We start from the raw sequence: 24420 nt of genomic DNA, 5'->3' as shown, positions 1-24420 counted from the left end.
TTACACAAAGGTTGATTATATTTATCATCATCAGTCATTTAGGACAACATTGGATCATTCAGAGATCCACAATGAACATCTGGAGTGAGTTTGCTGCACTGAAAGTAAAGGGGACGAATAATATTGCACGCCCCACTTTTCAGTTATTTATTTTTAAAAAAGTTTAAAATAAGCAATACATTTCGTTCAACTTCACAAATGTGACACACTTGTTGTAGATTCTTCACCATAACATTAAAACTTTTATCTTTATGTATAAAGCCTGAAATGTAGGAAGAAATTGAAAAATTCAAGGGAGCTGAATACTTTCGCAAGGCATTGTGTGTGTGTATGTATGTATATTATATATACAGTATACACACACACACACACACACACACAGTATACAAAAAAAGGGAATACACACCTAAGATTTTTCTAAATATTATATTATATTGTTTCATGGACATCACTGAAGATATAACACTGATACAATTTAGAGTTGTCAGTGTACAGCTTGTATAACAGTGTAAATTTGGTGTGCCCTCTATATAAAAACCAACACACAGCCATTAATGTCTAAACTGCTGACAACAAAAGTGAGTACACCCATAGGTGAAAATGGAAAAACTGTGCCCAATTAGACATTTGCCCTCCCCTGATTCAGTGTTACAAGGTCTCAGGTCCGAATGGGGAGTAGGTGTGTTAAATTTGGTGTTATCGCTCAAACACTCTCTCATACTGGTCACTGGAAGTTCAGCTGAGAAAAAGAATTGTTGCTCTACATAAGGATGGCCTAGGCTATAAGATTGCCAATACCCTGAAATTGAGCTGCAGTACGGTGGCCAAGCCCATAGAGCAGTTTAACAAGACAGGTTCCACTGAGAACAGGCCTCGCCATGGTTGTGCAAAGAAGTTGAGTGCACAAGCTCAGAGCCATATTCAGAGGTTGTCTTTTCAAAATAGACATACAAGTGCTGCCAGCCTTTCTGCAGAGGTTAGAGGGGTGGGGGGTCAGCCTGTCAGTGCTCAGATCATATACCGGACACTGGATAAAATTGGTCTGCATGGCTGTTGTCCGAGAAGGAAGCCTCTTCTAAGGGTGATGCAAAAGAAAACCCGCAAACCATTTGCTTGAAGACAAGCAGACTAAGGACATGGATTACTGGAACCATGTCCTGTTGTCTGATGAGACCAAGATAAACTTATTTGGTTCAAATGGCGGCAATCAGGTGAGAAGTACAAAGACAAGTATGTATTGCCTACAGTCAAGCATGGTGGTGGGAGTGTCATGATTTGGGGCTGCATGAATGCTGCCGGCAGTGTAGAGCTACAGTTCATTGAGGGAACCATGAATGCCAACATGTACTGTGCTATACTGAAGTAGAGCAGGATCCCCTTTGTTTGGAAACTAGCCCGCACGGCAGTATTCCAACATAATAACGACCTCAAACACATCTCCAAGATGACCACTACCCTGTTAAAGAAACAAAGGGTAAAGGGGCTGGATTGGGCAAGCATGTCTCCAAACCTAAACCCTATTGAGCATCTATGGGGGATCCTCAAATGGACGGTGGAGGAACGTAAGTTCTCTAACATCCAGCAGCTCCATGAGGTTGTAATGGCGGATGGAAGAGGATTCCAGTGGGTCCTGTAAAGCTCTAGTGAACTCTATGCCCAAGAGGGTTAAGGTAGTGCTTGAAAATAATGGAAATCACACAAAAGATTGATGCTTTCGACAAAATTTGGCCATTTTTGCTTAGGGGTGTACTCACTTTTGTGGTCATTGGTTTAGGCATTAATGGTTGTGTGTTGAGTTATTTAGAGGGCACACCAAATCTACGCTGGCATACTGACTACATTACATTGTACCATTGTCATATCTTCAGTGTTGTCCCATGAAAATATATAATACAATACTTAGAAAAATGTGAGGGAAGTATTCACTTTTATGAGATACTAATATCTACAAGTGCATCTCAATAAATTAGAATATCATCAAAAAGTTAATTTATTTTATATTTATTAAATAGAAAAAGGGAAATGCATATATTTTATAGAGTCATTACATACAGAGTGATCTATTTCATGTGTTTATTTATGTTAATGCTGTGGATTATGGCTTACAGCCAATGAAAACCCAAAAGTCATTATCTCACACCTGCAAAGGCTTCCTAAGCATTTAAAATGGTCCCTTAGTCTAGTTCAGTAGGCTACACAATCATGGGGAAGACTGCTGACTTAACAGATGCCCAGAAGACAGTCATTGACACACTCCACAAGGAGGGTAAGCCATAAATTGTCATTGCAAAACAAGCTGGCTGTTTACAGAGTGCTGTATCCAATCATATTAATGGAAAGTGGAGTGATGGAAAGTTGAGTGGAAGGAAAAAGTGTGGTAAATAAAGGTGCCCAAGCAACCGGGATAACCGCAGCTTTGATAGGATTCTTAGAAAAGGCCATTCAAAACTTTGAGATAGATTCAAAAGGCGTGGACTGCTGCTGGAGTCAGTGCTTCAAGAGCCACCACACACAGACGTATCCAGGACATTGGATATTCCTTGTGTCAAGCCACTCATGACCAATAGACAGCGCCAGAAGCGTCTTACCTGGGCCAAGGAGAAAAAGAATTGGACGTTGCTCAGTAGTCCAATGTGTTGTTTTCAGATGAAAGTAAATTTTGCATTTTATTTGGAAATCAAGGTCCCAGAGTCTGAAGGAAGAGTGGAGAGGCCACAATCCAAGCTGCCTGAGGTCTAGTGTGGAGTATCCACAATCAGTGATGGTTTGGGGAGCCATGTCATCTGCTAGAGTAGGGCCACTATGTTTTATCAAGACCAAAGTCAGCACAAACATCTACCAGCAGGAAATTTTAGAGCACTTCATGCTTCCCTCTGCCGACAAGCTTTTTGGAGATGAAAATATAATTTTTCAGCAGGATTTGGCACCTGTCCACACTGCCAAAAGTACCAATACCTGGTTTCATAACCACCGTATCACTGTGCTTGATTGGCCAGCAAACTCGCCTGACCTAAACCCCATAGAGAATCTATGGGGTATTGTCAAGCGGAAGAAAAGAGAGACACCGGACCCAAAAATGCAGAAGAGCTGAAGACTGCTATCAAAGCAACCTGGGCTTCCATAACACCTCAGTAGTGGCACAGGCTGATCGCCTCCATGCCACGCCGCATTGATGCAGTAATTCATGCAAAAGGAGCCCCGACCAAGTATTGAGGCATTTACTGTACAGACTTCTCAGTAGGCCAACATTTCGGAGTTTAAAATAATTTTTTTAATTGGTCTAATATAATATTCTAATTTTCTGAAATAATGACTTTTGGGTTCTCATTGGCTGTAAGCCATAATCATCAACATTAACAGAAATAAAAACTTGAAATCGATCACTCTGTGTGTAATGACTCTAAATAATGTGTTTCCCTTTTTGTATTGAATTACTGAAATAAATTAACTTTTTGCTGATATTCTAATTTATTGAGATGCACTTGTATATAATATATATACATATATATATATATATATATATATATATATATATATATATATATATATATATATATATATATATATATATATACACACACACACCCACATACATATACGCACACAGATATGCATTGTATATACCCACACAATCTCCACATGGTTGACGTGCTGGGAGGCAGCACAATATCATGCAATGACAAATGCACACATCATGTTTGCCAACTAAAGAACTGAACCACTACATTCATCCTGTTCCATTGGATTGTGGATATACACTCTACATGTGCTATGTGGCCATTCCGTGTACATTCACCAATCTAAGCATCTGGAGAGTAGCTGGCTGTTAGTGACAGGCATCAATCAGCAGCCACCACCTAGATAGTTGATTAGAACTAGATGAATGTGGATGATTTTCAGGAATCTGATAACTGAAAACATTAAAATAAAAAAAACAACAACAGTAAAATGGTAATGCAAAAAAGTATACAAACAAAACCAAAGCAAATAGAGCTAACAGCTATTACTTGACTGTTTTAGAGAACTGAGATCAATCACTACTTGTCAGACAATGATATAACCCATTAATTTACGCTAGCCAAGAGAACGTGGATAAGGCTGCTATGAAATCTGAATGCTGACAGCCCGTGTTTATGAACCTGATGTATCATGTAATCTCTACATCATCAAGCAGAACGGTGGAGAACATCAGACGAGAACTACCGTCTGTTATAAGGTACAAATCACTTGTGTTCTGCATGGAGTCAGTCTGATCACATCTTGCACATCTGCACAATCCCAAGGTCAGGTCATTCTTATCAATCACATGTACTTAAGGGCCCATTACACGCGTCGATTTATCGGGAGATATGTTGTCGGGGTCATGGATTCCGTGACGCACATCCGGCATCGTTTGCGACGACGTTGCGTGTGACACCTACGAGCGACTCTGAACGATCGCAAATAGGATGAAAATCGTGGATCATTGACACATCGTTCATTTTTAAAAAATTGTATGTTTTGAAGAAGCAGCCGACATATTGCTCCATTTGACACCCTGCCAACATCGAACAACATTCAAACGACCGCCTGGGTCCAACAATATATCGTTGATCGCTGATGCGTCGATTTTGAGATCGTTACGTGTGACATCAAATAAACGACCTATAAGCGATACCGACAAATCGTAAATACGATCTGGTCGTGTCACGTCGCACATGCGATCGCCCGATAAATCGACGCGTGTAAAGCGGCCTTAAGGCTCCGGTCGCATACCCATCGCTCTTCTTGAACAAGTATCCATGTTTCTCGGTGCCATACTGCATGTTTCCCTGCAGCTGATGCATGCTGTACACAATCTGCTTACTGATCGAATCCTGCAAGAAATAATATAAAATTATGTAATTAATCCAACATATAAGAAAACATTTTTTTTCACTTTATAAGACATGAAATGGTTATCCAAATATGAGATAAAAAAGCCTTTCTATTCTGAACAATTAATTTCTGGCAGAACGGAGCGTTCATTAGGGACTTTTTCTATGACAGTTATGAACAAGCCATATCTCAGGGAACAATGACTAAAGTATTTGTTCTCATATATACAGCACTTCAACATGACAGATAATGAGGGGAAATGCTTTGCTAATTTAACCATGCAGGTAGTCCTTTTTTATGAGGTAGGATTGAATTGTTTTGAAGGAGAAATGTTGGGGTGTTATTAGAATAAAATATGACTTGGTTCCTGGGGCTGCAGCTCGAATTGTAATGTTTTATAGCTGTATTATTAAAATTAAAGGGAACCCGACATCTGATTCACAAACCTTGGACACCAAGAATCAGAGACTGTCTGGAGATGTGAGGACTAGTCCAGGAGGCAGGACCCCACCTTCTTCTCCTTGCCCACTCAGCTAGACTGACAGATCTATTCCTATGTGGATATATATAGCTGAGTGGGCAAGAAGAAGTTTCTGTGAACACAGTATTCACCATGTCACCAACTGCTCTTTCCACTAGGTTTTTTTTCTGAAATATTATAGCAAAACATAATTTATTGTAGTGCAGGAACTGGTCTCAGATCCATACTCGTCGTGGTTCGGGCAGCATGAATTAGATCTGAGAATGACTTTAAGTATTGGTCTGAAAGTTATTGTTTTATCTTCTGGAAGCATAACCTGCGCCATAAAGTCTCATGCTTAAGGAAAAGAGCAGGTATGGCGGCACATGCCATACAACTCCTTACAAAGTCTAAAGGCTGCTTTACACCAGACAATCTATCGTGCGATAGATCGTCGGGGTCATGGTTTTTGTGACGCACATCCAGCATCGCTGGCGATGCCGGCCTGTGTGACACCTCCTAGTGACGCAGTATCGCTCACAAATCGTGAGTCGTGTACTGCTCGCTAGGTTCCATAATATCGTTTAATTTAGTAGTTCATCGTTTCCGGGATAGCACAAGCCGCTCCGTGTGACACCCCGGGAACGATGAACAGCAGCTCACCTGCGTCATGCGGCCGCAGCCGGCTATGTGAAGGAAGGAGGTGGGCGGGATATTTACGTCCCGCTCATCTACGCCCCTCCGCTTCCATTGGCCGGCGACCGTGTGACGTCGCTGTGATGCCGAACATCCCTCCCACTCCAGGAAGTGGACGTTCGCCGCCCACAGTGTGGTCGCACGAGAGGTAAGTATGTGTGACGGGGGTTACTGACTTTGTGCGACACGGGCAGCGATTTGCCCGTGACGCAAAAAGGACGGGGGCGGGTACGATCGATTGTGAAATTGCACAATCGGTCATACCGTGTAAAGCAGTCTTTAGGCTTCATACATATGAATTGGATGGAGAATGTCCATATTGTTTTTGGCTGAATTCTTAATAGTTCAACAGGAAAATCTCTGCATGCATCCCTATATAAACAGAGGCATGTGCATGGATGCTGCTGGGATGGGGCAGGGGCAACCATAGCACGTGCTCTGGTTGCTGAATGTCTCAGGGACCACCAATGCACTAATCCACTTTACTACTTAGCAAAAGTAATTGGATACAGAGCAAGGGCACCGAACTGAGCCTTTGCCCCATGAGAAAGAATGCCTAGCTATGGAGATACGGTTATGGCCCGTACAACTGTGTAGGATGTATGCGGTCATAATATGAAAATCTGGACATTTGTTTAACCTCTTATTTTACGAATTCATAAGGGTGACCAAGGTCTCATTCAGATGTCAGTTATTTTTCTTAAAGGGAACCTGTAACCAGTTTGTTTTTTTTGCTTATAAACCCTGCCTATAACCTTTAACATCAATATAATCTGCAGACTCACAATATTAAGTGTTGGGGGGACTTTTGTTTCTCAGTTTGCTTATCCAAGTCCTTGACATCTGTGAGATCTCAATCTTCCTGAATTTATTCAGGATTTTGAGGATGTGTTTTCTGAGACTGAGCATGAAGTTTTTCCCCTGCATTGGTCATATAATTGTGCAATAGAATTTATATCACGTGCCAAAATGCCTAAGTTTCATTTGGTTAATCTCTCTCTTTCAGAGAGATAGGCCTTGAAAGAGTATATTCAAAAGAGCGTGGCCAAGGGTATATATGGCAATTCACCTCTCCAGTAGACATGGGTTTTTTTCTTTGTCAATAAAAAAAAAGGATGGATAGTTCTGTCCATGTTTGGATTTTAGAGAAATTAATAAGGTCATGGTTCGTAATCCTTATCCTTTACCCCTTATACCTAACCTGTTTAATCAAATAGCTGGAGCCAAATGGTTTTCTAAACTTAAGGTCCAGTCACACTAAACAACTTACCAGCGATCCCAACAACGATAAGGATCGCTGGTAAGTTGCTAGTAGGTTGCTGGTGAGATGTCACACTGCGATGCTCCAGCGATCCCACCAGCAACCTGACCTGGCAGGGATCGCTGGAGCGTCGCTACACGAGTTGCTGGTGAGCTCACCAGTAACCAGTGACCAGCCCCCAGCGCCGCGTGGAAGATGCTGCGCTTGGTAACTAAGGTAAATATCGGGTAACCAACCCAATATTTACCTTGGTTACCAGCGCACGCAGCTACACGTGCAGAGAGCAGGGAGCAGCGCACACTGAGCGCTGGCTCCCTGCTCTCCTAGTTACAGCACACATCGGCTTAATTACCCGATGTGTGCTGCAGCTAAATGTGCATAGAGCAGGGAGCAGCGCACAATGCTTAGCGCTGGCTCCCTGCTCTCCTAGCTACAGCACACATCGGGTTAATTAACCCGATGTGTCCTGCAGCTACATGTGCACAGAGCAGGAGCCGGCACTGACAGTGAGAGCGGCGGAGGCTGGTAACAAAGGTAAATATCGGGTAACCAAGGACAGGGCTTCTTGGTTACCCGATGTTTACTGTGGTTACCAGCCTCCGCAGAAGCCGGCTCCTGCTGCCTGCACATTAGTTGTTGCTGTCTCGCTGTCACACACAGCGATCTGTGCTTCACAGCGGGACAGCAACAACTAAAAAATGGTCCAGGACATTCAGCAACAACCAGCGACCTCACAGCAGGGGCCAGGTTGTTGCTGGATGTCACACACAGCGACATCACTAGCAACATCGCTGCTACGTCACAAAAGTTGTTCGTTAGCAGCGATGTTGCTAGCGATGTTGCTTAGTGTGACGGGGCCTTTAATCTAAGGGATGTAGGGACATGAATGGGCTTCCTGCAACCCCTTTAAATCCTCAACCATGCATAATGTGATGTTTCAGGATCTGATCAGATAATCCTCAGTGCTGTGATATGTTTCCCTCTCCACTGAGTCACAGAGAGGTGCAGTCTCAGTTCAGGATCTGATCTCCTTTTCTTTGTATTCATTCCTTTTCTGCCAGCAGGTGTTTTTCATGCTGTAATTCAGCCTTCCCTATCAACTGGAGGGTATTACTATTCTGAAATGGATCCTGAATTTCAGCCACATGCTATTTTTTGGCAGATTGTGACTTCTTTTGTTTAATCAAATTTTTAACGCTGCGCCTTCACCCGTATTCTTAAAGAGGTACATGATACCCTCGATGGCCGATTACTAAGCAAGGCTCGAGTGGTCATCTTAGTCACCAAGTTAGAGTTGTCCCGTGATGCTTGTAAATTGTGTGGTACGGTCCGATTGGTGTCTTCACATTGAGGGGACTGGGGCAACACTGATCACAAACACCACCTCTTCTAATTGCATGAGAGTGGATGACCTCTCTATGTCATCCATACTCAGCCCGAAGTCTGACGCCTGCAAAGTGGAATCTCTGGCTGTTCAATAGGGCACAGTGAAGTGTGCCTGTGCAGGTCTCCAATTTTATAGAGCAGGCACGAGACTTCAAGGACTGTGTGGATGTTTTAGAGGCTGAAGACTCCCACCTTCATAGTGGAATTGGAGGCCTGCACAGGCACGCTTCACTGTGCCCATTGTGCAGCTAGTGATCCCACTGCGTAGGCGCGAGACTTCAGGCTGAGTGTGGATGATTTAGAAATGTCATCCACTTGCATACAATTCGAAGAGGCGGAGTTTGCAGGGAGCAGAATGGTTTTTGAAGGTACTGGGGTGGTGCTGAGAGAACTGGATGCCTTTTTTGAAAATATATTATTGGTTATGTGCACTAGAGTTTGTGATGGGGCATTGATCCAGAGAACAAGTCTGATTGCCATTTGTGGAGTCGAGAAGGAATTTTTTCCCCTAATGTGGCACTTACTGTCTGCCCCAGGAGATTTTTACCTTCCTCTGGATCATGAACTGAAGTCTACCTTCAACCTTAAACTCTATAAAACTAATTTGGAGAGACCCATTGGACCGGACTGCACAATTTACATGCAGCATGAGACAAGTATAAAACTTTTTCTGAGGTATGTAGTGGCATGTCTGAGGATATAAAGGGGTTGCAGGAATCTCATTCACATCTTAAAGGTGATGGGGAGGGTTTATACATAAAAAAAAAAACTGGTGACAGATTCTCTTTAAATGTAAAAAACTGTTCTTCGATCAGATTTTTTTTTAGAACGGATTTATCACATTTTCTTGCATGTAAAAGAAAAAACCCAACAGGTGGAGGTTTATTTAAGCTTTTCCTATCAGCACATGGATGGCAAACAAGTGCTTTCCAATTTTTCTACAGACTCATAGACTTGCATTGGTGAGTTTGTATCCATAACTTGGATGAAAATTGGACATGTCTCCGTGTTTTGGTCTGGATCACCCTCTCTGTAAAATTCATGGACATGTGAACAATTCCCAAAGACTACAATAGGTACAAGTTCTGGCCATGAAAAACATGGACAGAACTCCTACATGAAAAGCTGACACCTGAATGAGCCCTGACTAATGCTGTTAAGATATTGCCAAAAAGCAATCTGTAAATAATCACATATATGCAAAGACATCTGGTGAGAATGAGAATAACCTTCCCTTGGGAAACATTCTCATTTAGCCATAAGCAAAAATGGAGAGTTCATTACAGAATAGTGATATAGTAATTTCCGATCCAACTCAATCTCGGAGCAGGCGCCATACAACTGGGGAAATGTATCAAACCTGGTGCAACGGAAAAGTGGAGAACATGCCTGTGGCAACTAATCACATTTTTGGAATCTAAAAAACCTGGCTTTTAGGAAGTGGCAAGTCAAGGTCTAATTTAGCGACTTCATGCTTTTACAGGTTAACTTTAGAAACACATAATTGGTGTCTATCAGCATCCAGAGTAAAGTACATTGGACTGACAGAGAGGTATTTGCCGTATGGAAGCGCTCCCCATTATATGCCATTTCTGGCTGACAGAACATAACATTGCTAATTAATCTGTCAGAGCCACATCCAGAGAAGTATTGCTCCTCCTATATGAATACTATTAGTGAGAGGACTGGTTAATGGCATATTAAATGACCCATTAATGTTCTCTTTTCATGCACTCCTTGTAAAGTAATTAGTTTTTTTGAAGGCTGCTATCCCCATTTTAATTACTGGAAAAATAATTTGCCTCATTTTGACAAACACTTAAATTGTACAGTCTAATTGCATTTTCCTATGAAAAGTGCAAATTCGTATTAGTCATACTTTAAAAAGGCTTAGTTAGGAAGCCGGGATTACACAATTTATGGTTCAATTTAGAAAATTGAAGTCATTCTGCCGTGTTGACAGGTACAGAAACATTTCTTACAGATGTTCTTGGGAGATGCATTGAGACAACCCAAAAGTCAGATGGAAAATGTTTTTATAGGAGTTCTCTGAAATGTACATTAAGCAATTAAAGGTATTGGCTGCTACCGATAAAATAAAATAAAAAACAAAAAAAACTGTCAAGAATGCTTAACGCATTCTCACCATGGCAAAATGTAATTTTTGCTCTTTCCTTTATTTTTTCTCCCTCTTGTTACCAGAGCCAAAACTCTTATTCTTTGGGAAAATGGACATATGAGAGCTATGGGTATTTTTTGTGAGGCAAGTTTTAGTTTTAAATGACACCATTCACTTTCCCAAATAATGTACTGAAGTGGAGAAAAAAAATACAATTCCACCATAGTGTTAGGTTTTCGTGTTTATGGTCATAATTGAACTGTAAAATTGACATGGCAACATGATTGTCTAGGTCAGTATGATTAAAGTCATACCAAATGTGAATAGTTATATATACTGTGTATATATATATATATATATATATATACATACACACACACACACATATATATATATATATATAAATATATATATATATATATATATATATATATATATAAATACATACACACACCCATATATACACATACATACTGACTATATATACACATATACAGTGCCTACAAGTAGTATTCAACCCCCTGCAGATTTAGCAGGTTTGATAAGATGCAAATAAGTTAGAGCCTGCAAACTTCAAACAAGAGCAGGATTTATTAACAGATGGATAAATCTTACAAACCAACAAGTTATGTTGCTCAGTTAAATTTTAATAAAGTTTCAACATAAAAGTGTGGGTCAATTATTATTCAACCCCTAGGTTTAATATTTTGTGGAATAACCCTTGTTTGCAATTACAGCTAATAATCGTCTTTTATAAGACCTGATCAGGCCGGCACAGGTCTCTGGAGTTATCTTGGCCCACTCCTCCATGCAGATCTTCTCCAAGTTATCTAGGTTCTTTGGGTGTCTCATGTGGACTTTAATCTTGAGCTCCTTCCACAAGTTTTCAATTGGGTTAAGGTCAGGAGACTGACTAGGCCACTGCAACACCTTGATTTTTTCCCTCTTGAACCAGGCCTTGGTTTTCTTGGCTGTGTTCTTTGGGTCGTTGTCTTGTTGGAAGATGAAATGACGACCCATCTGAAGATCCTTGATGGAGGAGCGGAGGTTCTTGGCCAAAATCTCCAGGTAGGCCGTGCTATCCATCTTCCCATGGATGCGGACCAGATGGCCAGGCCCCTTGGCTGAGAAACAGCCCCACAGCATGATGCTGCCACCACCATGCTTGACTGTAGGGATGGTATTCTTGGGGTCGTATGCAGTGCCATCCAGTCTCCAAACGTCACGTGTGTGGTTGGCACCAAAGATCTCGATCTTGGTCTCATCAGACCAAAGAACCTTGAACCAGTCTGTCTCAGAGTCCTCCAAGTGATCATGAGCAAACTGTAGACGAGCCTTGACATGACGCTTTGAAAGTAAAGGTACCTTACGGGCTCGTCTGGAACGGAGACCATTGCGGTGGAGTACGTTACTTATGGTATTGACTGAAACCAATGTCCCCACTGCCATGAGATCTTCCCGGAGCTCCTTCCTTGTTGTCCTTGGGTTAGCCTTGACTCTTCGGACAAGCCTGGCCTCGGCACGGGTGGAAACTTTCAAAGGCTGTCCAGGCCGTGGAAGGCTAACAGTAGTTCCATAAGCCTTCCACTTCCGGATGATGCTCCCAACAGTGGAGACAGGTAGGCCCAACTCCTTGGAAAGGGTTTTGTACCCCTTGCCAGCCTTGTGACCCTCCACGATCTTGTCTCTGATGGCCTTGGAATGCTCCTTTGTCTTTCCCATGTTGACCAAGTATGAGTGCTGTTCACAAGTTTGGGGAGGGTCTTAATTAGTCAGAAAAGACTGGAAAAAGAGATAATTAATCCAAACATGTGAAGCTCATTGTTCTTTGTGCCTGAAATACTTCTTAATACTTTAGGGGAACCAAACAGAATTCTTGTGGTTTGAGGGGTTGAATAATAAATGACCCTCTGAATAAACTTTTCACAATTTAAAAAAAGAAATAACATTCTTTTTTGCTGCAGTGCATTTCACACTTCCAGGCTGATCTACAGTCCAAATGTCACAATGCCAAGTTAATTCCGAATGTGTAAACCTGCTAAATCTGCAGGGGGTTGAATACTACTTGTAGGCACTGTATACTGTATATGTGTGCTTGTGTGTGTGTGTCTATGTATATATAGATTGACAGTACAGACCAAAAGTTTGGAAAAACCTTCTCATTCAAAGAGTTTTCTTTATTTTCATGACTCTGAAACTTGTAGATTCACATTGAAGGCATCAAAACTATGAATTAAAACATGTGGAATGAAATAGTTAAAGTGTTAAACAACTGAAAATATGTCTTATATTCTAGGTTCGTCAAAGTAGCTACCTTTTGCTTTCATTACTACTTTGCACACTCTTGGCATTCTCTTAATGAGCTTCAAGAGGTAGTCACCGGAAATGGTTTTCCAACAGTCTTGAAGGAGTTCCCAGAGATGCTCAGCACTTGTTGGCCCTTTTGTCTTCACTCTGCGGTCCAGCTCACCCCAAACCATCTCGATTGGGTTCAGGTCTGGTGGCTGTGGAGGCCAGGTCATCTGGCGTAGCATCCCATCACTCTCCTTCTTAGTCAAATAGCCCTTACACAGCCTGGAGGTGTGTTTGGGGTCAATGTCCTGTTGAAAAATAAGTTATGGTCCAACTAAACGCAAACCGGATGGAATAGCATGCCGCTGCAAAATGCTGTGGTAGCCATGCTGGTTCAGTATGCCTTCAATTTTGAATAAATCCCCAACAGGGTCACCAGCAAAGCACCCCCACTCATCACACCTCCTCCTCCATGCTTCACGGTGGGAACTAGGCATGTAGAGTCCATCCATTCACCTTTTCTACAAAGACACAGTGGTTGGATCCAAAGATCTCAAATTTGGAATCATCAGACCAAAGCACAGATTTCCACTGGTCTAATGTCCATTCCTTGTGTTCTTTAGCCCAAACAAGTCTCTTCTGCATCTTGCCTGTCCTTAGCAGTGGTTTCCTAGCAGCTATTTTACCATGAAAGCCTGATGCACAAAGTCTCCTCTTAATAGTTGTTCTAGAGATGAGAAGGTGTGTCCAAACTTTTGGTCTGTACTGTATATGTATATTTAAAAAACACATATATAAAAAAAAATATCAGAAATCGAAATAAAAATATATATATACCGTATTTTTCGCTTTATAAGACGCACTTTTGTTCCCCCAAATTTTGGGGGAAAGTAGGGGGTGCGTCTTATAATCCGAATATACGGGGGGGGTGTATATATATATATATATACACACACTACAGAGTCCAGGGGAGGTGCGGGCAGCTCTGGAGCTCTGCTGGGGGACTTATGAAAGCTGGGAGCAGAAGCCTTTGATCTCCTGCACCCGCTCATATAATATGCACAGCTGCTGTCCACCACCATGGTGCTGAAAGTGCACCGCGGCGATAGGCTGGGGCAGCAGTGTATATTATATCTGCCTGCCCCTTCTTTGATTGCACATGCCCCCTCCCCCGTGTTAGCTATGTCCCCTATGCTGCTGCAAACAGTAAAATAATAAACTTTTTACTCACCTCCTCCAGCGTGTCTGCCAGGCCTCCCTCCTGCTGCTGTGATAAGGCACAAGAGATTTCACTCTGCCGTGCCGATCACATGACCGGCCGAGAACCAGGAAATGCAGGAGGCCGGAGATCAACCCCGAGGAGGGGGACACAGACAGGACAATGCTGGAGAAGGTAAGGAAAGTTTATTTTCCTAAAAGCAGCAGCATGGGGCGATATACAACACAGGGAGCTGTGTGCCAGCAATAGTGGGCCATGTGCCGCTACATGGGGCCGTGTGCCGCCACATGGGGCCATGTGCCAGCAATAGTGGGCCGTGTGCCGCCACATGGGGCCATGTGCCAGCAATAGTGGGCCGTGTGCAGCCACATGGGGCCGTGTGCCGCCACATGGGGCCGTGTGCCGCCACATGGGGCAGTGTGCCGCCACATGGGGCCGGGTGCCGCCACATGGGGCCATGTGCCAGCAATAGTGGGCTGTGTGCAGCCACATGGGGCCGTGTGCCACCACATGGGGCCATGTGCCGCCACATGGGGCCATGTGCCAGCAATAGTGGGCTGTGTGCAGCCACATGGGCCGTGTGCAGCCACATGGGGCCGTGTGCCGCCACATGGGGCCGTGTGCCACCACATGGGGCCATGTGCCGCCACATGGGGCCATGTGCCAGCAATAGTGGGCTGTGTGCAGCCACATGGGGCCGTGTGCCGCCACATGGGGCCATGTGCCAGCAATAGTGGGCTGTGTGCAGCCACATGGGGCCGTGTGCAGCCACATGGGGCCATGTGCCAGCAATAGTGGGCCGTGTGCAGCCACATGAGGCCATGTGCCAGCAATAGTGGGCTGTGTGCAGCCACATGGGGCCGTGTGCAGCCACATGGGGCCATGTGCCAGCAATAGTGGGCCGTGTGCAGCCACATGAGGCCATGTGCCAGCAATAGTGGGCCATGTGCCGCCACATGGGGCCATGTGCCAGCAATAGTGGGCCGTGTGCAGCCACATGGGGCCGTGTGCAGCCACATGGGGCCGTGTGCAGCCACATGGGGCCGTGTGCAGCCACATGGGGCCGTGTGCAGCCACATGGGGCCGTGTGCAGCCACATGGGGCCGTGTGCCGCCACAGTGGGCCGTGTGCCGCCACAGTGGGCCGTGTGCCGCCACAGTGGGCCGTGTGCCAGCCACAGTGGGCCGTGTGCCAGCCACAGTGGGCTGTGTGCCAGCCATAGAGGATGTGTGCCAGGCATAGGGGACATGTGGCATCACTGGGCCATATCCAGATTCAGAGGGCTAATTTTAGGATGGGGGGGGCTATGAGGGACATATACCCTATATGATTTGTCAGACGGACACTGGCATTATAAGACGGACCCCATTTATTAAAAAATTCTCTATTCCTTCACCAAATTTGGGGGTGCGTCTTATAATCAGGTGCGTCTTATAAAGCGAAAAATACGGTATATATAAAAAAAAAATTTGTTTTGAGTCCCCATTTTCTCAGGTCCACAACGATTCTGCTTTTTATTTGAGGGAGCCATGTCAAGGCTCGTTTTTTCATTATAAGCCGATACCAATTTGTGGTCCATAAGAGATTCTGATAGCTTGTAATTTTTGAATTTTTCATTAGGACGATGTATGACTAAAAAACAAAACTTCAAGACTTACGATTTTATCTTAAAAGTGTTTACCATATAGGAGGATTCATTTTATATACTGATAGAGTACACTTATGGCAGCAGAAATACCACATATACTTACTTTCAGTTTTCAACAAGCATAAAAAAAAAAAAAGAAGAGAATTTTTTTTTTTTAACATTTTGAAAGCTTTTTTTTAAGTTTTATTTTTTTTTCTTACTTTATTTTTTAGTCCTGAAACTTTGTTCTTTTCATTGTTTATTCTACATAATGCAATCCACAGTATTGCAGCATATTAAGAAAATGATATTATTCTATGAAGCTCAGCCCGTGACTGGTCTTCACACGAGGTCTAAGATGATGAGAGGGGCTTTCAACAGTCCCACAACTGCCATGACAATCCACAAGCACCCACAAATGCAATCATGTTATTTTAATGCCCTTGTCAAAGACTGATAGTTGCAACTAAAAATGTGAAACAGCAGTGATCAGAGCTAGCACTGGTCGCTGCTGTTACAGTAAGATGCTGGCTGAAACCCAACATAGGAGGTACTATTACTTCGTATATCACACCTGTACCTGAAGCATTGCTTATACCCATGCATATACACAAGTGGGGTCTAATTTGCATCTGAATTGACTTCAAACAAAAACCGATGGGCAGGAACTTTGTTTTACTTGTTTCTATGTAATTGGATGGGTAATGGTCACCCAAACTTGGACCTGCACCCACACAGCAGTTTACAAAAACTTGTACAATCTGAACACCCTACCAAGTTTATTAATTAAAATGATAAATGAAATAAAAGTGTAGAATGACGACCATCAGCTGATGTAATATATACACAAATAGAATAGAAACTGCCAGCTAAAAGCCAATGAAATGCAGTAATCCAGATAATTTCCTGTCTGGGAGATAAATATTGACTTTTCTTGTAAATACACGGAACTGTTGTTGCAAAATGTCATTTTTTGGTATTTGCGAATAAAGCAGCCCAGAGAACAGAAATGAAAGAAAAATCAATTAACTTACTCTTCTGAACTTTGGAAAGCAAAAGGAGAGAAGAAGGACACAAAGATGAATATTAGGAAGAAATACACAGTTTTAGATAAACAGCAGTCCAGAGTCAGAGTCTCCCTATATACGCTGAGTAAGGCCTAAGCCACACGGCGAGAAAATCGGTGCGAGTGGAGTGCGATAAAACATCGCATTCCACTCGGACCAATTCTAGCCTGTGTGACAGCACACATGAGCGATTATTTTCTCAGCCCTAATCGGACCGAGAAAACAATCGCAGCATGCTGCGATTGTAATCCGAGACTCTTTCTCTCGCACCCATTCAAGTGAATGGGGCGAGAGAAAAATCGCACTGCACTCGCGGTACATCGGTGTACCGTGCGTGCAGAGCGAGAATGTCTATAGCCGGCTACACAGGCGAGAGGGAGAGAAATCCCTCCCTCCCCTCCTGAGTGCCAGCCCGCCCCCCGCAGCTGAGGTCTGCTCGCACGAACGGACCTCAGTTGCAAGGACACAAGCATGAGACTCGGCTCTGCTGTACTGCCAGCACGAGCCGAGTCTCATGCAAGTGGATCGCAGTAGTCCCCGTGTGGCCCCAGCCTAAGGCTCTGATCACACTGCCGTCATGGGTTACATTGTCTCAGAATCTGTCACACTTATGATGGATGGGTTTCATCTCTTGTGAAGAATCCTAACAAATGCCTTTGACGTATATTAGGTTCTCCAGGATTTATTTTCTTTACCAACCAAAATAGCTCAGTACACCACTCTACTATGTCCATCAGGCAATACAGGAACCGTACTCAACAGGACCATGGCACCTACGTGATCCTAGCGGTACAGACAATAAGATGAGTCATGTGGATGTGTTCACTTTTTACAGACCAAGATACATGCAGAGAATATGGAAAATGGAGGAAAACCCTGATTTCATTAGACACTGGGATTGCTAATGTTCTTGACCTTTTCTACTGATGGAGATATTCATCCTTGAATATGGGTATAATATTGCATGGCTTTACTATTCATGCATAAGAACCACTGGCATAAAATAGCTGGCACACACAAAGTGTCCTTGAGAAAACCATGTGGCTAGCAAGCATGTTTCCGATGTATATCCCAGGAAACCAATAGTACCTAATATTTGGATAAAAAGGATACTGGGAAGACTGGGTGGGTTCAAAGGTGGGTGACAATAATAATTAATTGGGATGGGAGGTGTCTATTGCAATGAGAGGTTAGAAAAGTTGGGCTTCAGCTTGGAAAATGAAAAACTGCTGTAGAGGTGATATCATATACACATGTATAAATACGTGCAATGTGAAATTAAAGAACTGGCGCATAATTTTTTTTGAACATTCAGGCTAAGGGACATTCATTACGAGGGACTGCTGATAAGTCTTTGGCTTTGTGATCTTTTTTGTTTCTATGGTAACGAATGTTACATCCCATGAAAGCCTTAGGTGTCTAATATATGTTTTCAAAGTTTTGTGTTTGTTGCTTATGGCAACAGTGCTCTACGCACGCGGGAAAACAAAATGGCGGAGTCCAATGCGATATTCACTGTAACTGAGAGGAGTAATAAAATTCTTGTTTCTGCAAGGAAAGTCCGTGAAGGATATTCATGGTGATATGTCGCAGACATTAGGGATCAATGCCCTTCATATTCCACAGTTAAGAACTGGGTTCCCAAATTTAAAAGGACCACTTCAGCACCAATGCTGAGGAACAACCTGGACGACCGAGAGTGGTTGTTGTTCCAGAGATCGTCGATACTGTGCACAACCTCATACTGGAAAATCGACAAATTTCAGATAAAGCAATAGCAGACATCATGGAGATTTCCTGTGAACGTGTTTGTGTCACTATCCATGAACATTTGGACGTGAGGAAGCTATCTGCAAAGTGGCTCCCCAAATGTTTGACAATAGATCAGAGAAGCATGCGAGTGAAAACTTCCCGGTCCATTTGTCAGTGTTTCCGGACTGATAAGAACTTCCTGGATCGACAGATCACATTAGGAATGATACCTGGATTTATTTGTATGACCCTGAAAATAAGGAGCAGTCAAAAGAGTACACGCACAGTGATTCTCCTTGTCCAAAGAAGTTCAGGGTGCAAAAATCAGTCACTAAGGTGATGGCGTCTGTGTTCTGGAATAAGGAGGGCATGCTCCTAGTGGACTACCTTCAAAAGGGTTCCACCAACAATGCAAGGTATTACATTGAACTTCAGGACCAATTGAAGGCAGCTCTGAAGGCCAAAATGCACGACAAGCCGACAATCTTGTTCCTGTAAGACAACGCCTCCGTTCACAGTGCACAAGCGACCACGGCAAAACTGCCAGAGCTGGGCTTCTAGCTGGTTGACCTTATTCACCAGATCTAGCTCCCTCCGACTATCATCTGTTTCCAACCTGAAGAAACACCTCAAGGGTACCAAATTTCACACTATTTCTAATGCCATGGCTGCTACGAATGCCTGGTTTGAGGCACAACCAAAATCCTTCTTTTTGCTAGGCTTACAGAACTTGGAATACCAATGTAAGAAGTGTGTTAACATCAGTGGAGAGTATGTGGAATAAATGTAAAGTTTCATCATCCTATCTCGTTTCTTTCTGGGTAAAACCAAAGACTTACAGCAGCCCTTCGTACATGTGAAGGACAGATGATTTACACATCTAAATAGGAAAGGGTTCTTTACAGTTACAGCAGTCAGATTGTGGAATGCCATACCACAGAGGTCCCCAACTTGTGACGAAGGAGCAACATCAGGCTCGCAAGCTCATGATGTGTGGCTTGTGACTGTCTGCCAGCTTGGTGTCTTAGTATCAGGTCTAGTCAACAGTTGTACAGAGGGGTTTCCAGGTGGTGATTTTTGTGAATAGTCCTGCAAAGGAGCAGATCTGGATGTGTATATACTGGTCATGTGGATAATAGGATAATATTTTTTTTTTAAGTAAAACAAAAGACGATACTGCCAGTTAAAGAGTTGCTTGAAGCTGGATGTGATAGTATGGAGGGAGTGTGTGATGCTAGAATACCAATTGACACAAGGTGGCAACCTGTAAATATGAGTATACTGCCTGAAAGGGAGGGTGCCTCAAGGTCACAGTGTGATTTATGCAGGAAAGCGTTGGCTCTGGATGTTACTACTGTGGAGGACACTGGTTATGACTATTCAGGAGCACTGGATGTGATTCGCAACCATCTCTCAAAGCTGAAATGTAGCTCATAGGCCACATTCACATGTTCAGTATTTGGTCAGGATTTTACTCCATATTTGTTAACAAAAACCAGGAGTGGGTGAATAATCCAGAAATGGTGCAGTATTTCTATTATACTTTTTCTATGATTGAGTATTCAAAATCAGGAGTGAAACAATGTGTGAACATGGCTTTAAAGGGAACCTGTCACCAGATTTGGTGACTATAAGCTGCAGCAACCACCAGTGGGCTCTTATATACAGCATTCTAACAAGCTTTATATAAGAGCCCAGGCCGCTGTGTAGCACGTACAAATCACTTTATAATACTTACCTAAATGGTTGGTGTGGTGCAGATGGGTGTCTCCATTCTCTGGGTGCGGCTCCTGCTCTTTCGGCCATCTTTGTCCTCCTCTTCTGAAGCCTGGGTACATGACGCATCCTACATCATGCACACAGGCCGGCATTGAGGTACCGCTCATGTGCACTACAATACTTTGATCTGCCCTGCTCAGGTCAAATCAAAGTGCGCCTGTGCAGGACCTCAATGCCGACCTGTGTGCATGACGTAGGATGCATCATGCAACCAGGCTTCAGAAGAAGGAGGACAAAGATGGCCGATAGAGGAGGCGCTGCACCCGGAGAACGGAGACACCCATCTGACCCATCTGCACCGAACTGACCGTTTGGGTGTGTATTATAAAGTCATTTTTACGTTCTACACAGCGGCCTGGGCTCTTATATGCAGCATGCTAGAATGCTGTATAGAAGAGCCCACTGGTGGTGGCCACAGCTTATAGCCACCAAATCTGGAGACAGGTTCCCTTTAAGGTAAGAAAGGTTGAGAACCAGTGCCCTACAGCAAGAGATAGTAATGACAGACATAGTAATGGCAGTAATAACATTTAAAAAAGGACAATATACTTTTTTCATAAGTAACGGTATTGAGATTTATAAATAAACTAGGGAAAATAATGTTTACTTGATCTAAAAAGGTGGAACTTGATGGACTTGTGCCTTTTTTCACCATATGTAACTATTCAACACCTGTGAATTTATATCGGCTTGGATTCTTTGGAGAAAAGTGTTCATTTTTTCCTGGCACAAACCTGCTGTAATGTATGTAAATTACAGAAGAACATATGCCTACCTACGTCAATTTCAGACATCCATCATTAAGAGATTGTTGAGAAGTCAGTGGAATAATCTCCTTCAATGCTCAAATAATAATGCAGTCCTGTTCCCTAAATCATCCTATGACAATACCTGTGCTCGGGCATGTACATACGCCTGGATGGAAAGGAAAATCTCATCCGGAGTCCTTTGAACATCTTCCTGCCTAATAATATTATTATGCTGAGTGGTTACAGAGAAAGACAGCTCCCGGCTTTTCTCTTCCTAGCTGAATAGGCTCAATTCAACCTGCCGCATGGAAAGTAGATGAAAATGGGAAGCGACACAGGCCTGTGGGGGTCTAGTGTCCCAATAGGTGGGCTCTACTGGTTAGCACAGCGCGTAGCTAAGCTATTCACTGACATTTTATTGCTCCACCGTACAAGTCATCACTGGCACATATTATACATGCATATACATGATACAAGTAAGGACTTTCTTAAATCTAGCGTTTTTGTTTATTTTCAGCACTGGACTGGTGCTATCAATCTAACGTCCATACCTTTAGTATTATACTATCCGGACGCTGTATTCACCTTTTATCAGCGTTGCTCTGGTCCCGCGGCGCCATCTTGTGTCCGCTACTTCTGATTGGCTGGAAGTCAGAGGTAACGGTCACAAGAACACAATGTAAAGGCCCTGTCACACACAGAGATAAATCTGCGGCAGATCTGTGGTTGCAGTGAAATTGTGGACAATCAGTGCCAGGTTTGTGGCTGTGTACAAATGGAACAATATGTCCATGATTTCACTGCAACCACATATCTGCCAAAGATTTATCTCTGTGTGTGACAGGGCCTTTAGTCTATGAGAACCAGCACAAGTCTTACATTGAGTTGTGACTTCCAGATTGCTCCTGCAAACCCTAGAGAAATCCGGAAGGTCACAATCTGCTGAAGACTGACCAGAGCAGTGATGATAGAAGGTGAAGATGGCAGAGGGCAAGTATAAGACTAGGTTAGATGATCTTAGATTAGAAGCTGAACTAAAGTGGTGCAACAAAAAAAATGCTGGAGTTGTGTTTCAAAGAGCTCTCCAGGGAAAACTAATACACTGAATTATACATACTAATAACACATAATATTAGGATTTCATTATGTACAGTAACTGAAAAAAACATTACTTATTGCATTGATTTATTTTTTTTCTCGAACATACTAAAGGGGTTGTCTAGGATTAAGAAAATTGCCTTAACCTAAAAACAGCACCATCTATGTCTTCAGTTTGTGGCTGATGTGGCCGCTTAGCTCAACTGAAGTTAAAGGGGTATTCCCATCTCTAGGATCCCATCCCAATATGTAGTAGGTGTAATAATAATATTAGCAAATACCTCCAATTACAAATGTAGTACAGTTCTCCTGATATAGCCATGTCTCTTACCTCATGTGCAGTTTAGGTATCCATGATTATGTCCACTCAGGTAGCGACAGTTAGTTATGTAGTTAGTTGATTGTGGTCGTAACCATGGAAACCTAAGCTGCAATGCCCTGCACATGAGGTAAGTGACATTGCTATATGAGGAGAACTATAGTACATTTCTAATTGGAGGTATTTGCTATTATTATTACTATTACATCTACTATATATTGGGATAGGATCTTGGAGATGGGAATAACCCTTTAATAATGCGGAGCTGAAATACCAGACAGAACCTGAGACAGGGTAAGGCACTCTTTTTTCAAAAAGGCAGCCATGTTTTTATTAGTTCTGGAGAACTCCTTTAAAGACAAGTACAGACAATATACAGTGTTCCTGTCCAGTTTGGGTGATGCTAGAATTTCAATAGGTTACTGGACCTGGAATCTCTAACAGTGGTCTTTTGTAAAGGTGTCAGTAATGTGAGCTTCCTATGAGGTATGCGGTAGTGGATTGTGAGATTCTTTTTACCTCTTTGGGCTCTATCTGCAGTGTTGGCTTCAGCAGGTCCCGTAGAGAGCAGAGTTGCTTCTTCTCCTCCTCCTGTTTGCTCTTGATCTGACGTGCACACACAAAGGACAACATTAGAAGACACACTTTCATTTTGTTGAGGGTCACTATTTTGTTTAATAATCATTCAAGGACTCCTTTTACTGCTAAAGAGTAAAGCCATCCCACCGCCCACGGGTGCACAGGCAGCTCCCTTGCCATACAGACATGTCAACCATCCCAAAAACATGCGAGTCATCAATCCTCGGCAAGAATCCTAGGAGACATTTTCTTTCAAAATAAGACAAGCTGCTCCCTGTGTTTTATATAGCTGTCATATAAATTTCACATATTTTAGCTGAAGCAATCATCTGTATCCTCCAACTTAAAGAGAAAGTAACTTTTAAATAATTTTTTATTTGCTATTGTGTTACTTTCAGATAGAAATGTAGTGGATGCCTATTTAACAGACCAAAACAAAAGCATAATGGATTCTAACAGATCCTATGACTGACTAAAATCCTAATAAATCTACTGACAGAGATAGACAAACCCATGGGCTTGATGCCAGCTGTCAATTCACAGCTTACAATAACCCTAAAAGTATTACCCAAAATGCCATCGCACTAGGGCAATCAGGAAGAAATAGGAGAAGAGCCAGAATTAGCGTATTTATTGGATGCACCATTTCTGGGGCGCTGTGGGCTGCTACTTTTAGTCTGGGATGGGCCAAATAACCATGGGCCTTCCAAGTCTAATAATAACAGCCCCAGCTGTCTGTTTTACCCTGGCTGGTTATCAAAATTAGAGAGATGCCATGCTGTTTTTTTAATTACTTCTTTAAAATAATTTAAAAAAAAGGCATGGGATCCCCTTTAGTTTTGATAACCAACCAAGGTAAAGCTGACAGCTGAGGATTCCAGCCCGCTGTTGTCTACTTTATCTGGTTTCAAAAATAGGCGGGAGCCCATGACAGTTTTTTTTTTTTTTTTTTAGCTATTCCCTATCCACATTTGTTTGCAGGACAATTGCCCCCATTTTTCTTCCTTTTGCAGACCCCTAGCTAGCCCTTACAATGAACATTTAACAGCCATTTTACACCACAGACGTTTGAGTCTCCTTTGACTTATGTGGGGTTCAGGGTACCGGGTCAAGTTTGGGTCTTGAACTGAACTTTTAACTAAAGTCCGGCCAAACCCAGC

At 42.9% G+C, this 24420-nt stretch overlaps 1 protein-coding gene across 3 annotated transcripts in view; it reads right to left on the bottom strand.

Annotated features, from left to right (window-relative positions):
* Positions 1-24420, bottom strand: part of LOC142311456 (arf-GAP with SH3 domain, ANK repeat and PH domain-containing protein 1-like) — a 298879-nt gene that overhangs the window by 50512 nt on the left and 223947 nt on the right. For all 3 annotated transcript variants that reach the window (XM_075349907.1, XM_075349909.1, XM_075349908.1), the window contains 2 exons: positions 23201-23287; positions 4756-4856 (listed from right to left, as the gene is read on the bottom strand). In XM_075349907.1, the coding sequence (XP_075206022.1) occupies positions 4756-4856; positions 23201-23287 (188 nt within the window). The remainder of the gene's footprint in view (positions 1-4755; positions 4857-23200; positions 23288-24420) is intronic.

This window comes from Anomaloglossus baeobatrachus, chromosome 5 (genome assembly GCF_048569485.1).
Source record: "Anomaloglossus baeobatrachus isolate aAnoBae1 chromosome 5, aAnoBae1.hap1, whole genome shotgun sequence".
In the NCBI taxonomy this organism is placed as follows: domain Eukaryota; kingdom Metazoa; phylum Chordata; class Amphibia; order Anura; family Aromobatidae; genus Anomaloglossus; species Anomaloglossus baeobatrachus.
Note: the sequence above shows the minus strand (reverse complement) of the source record. Positions and strands in the feature narration are given on the sequence as shown.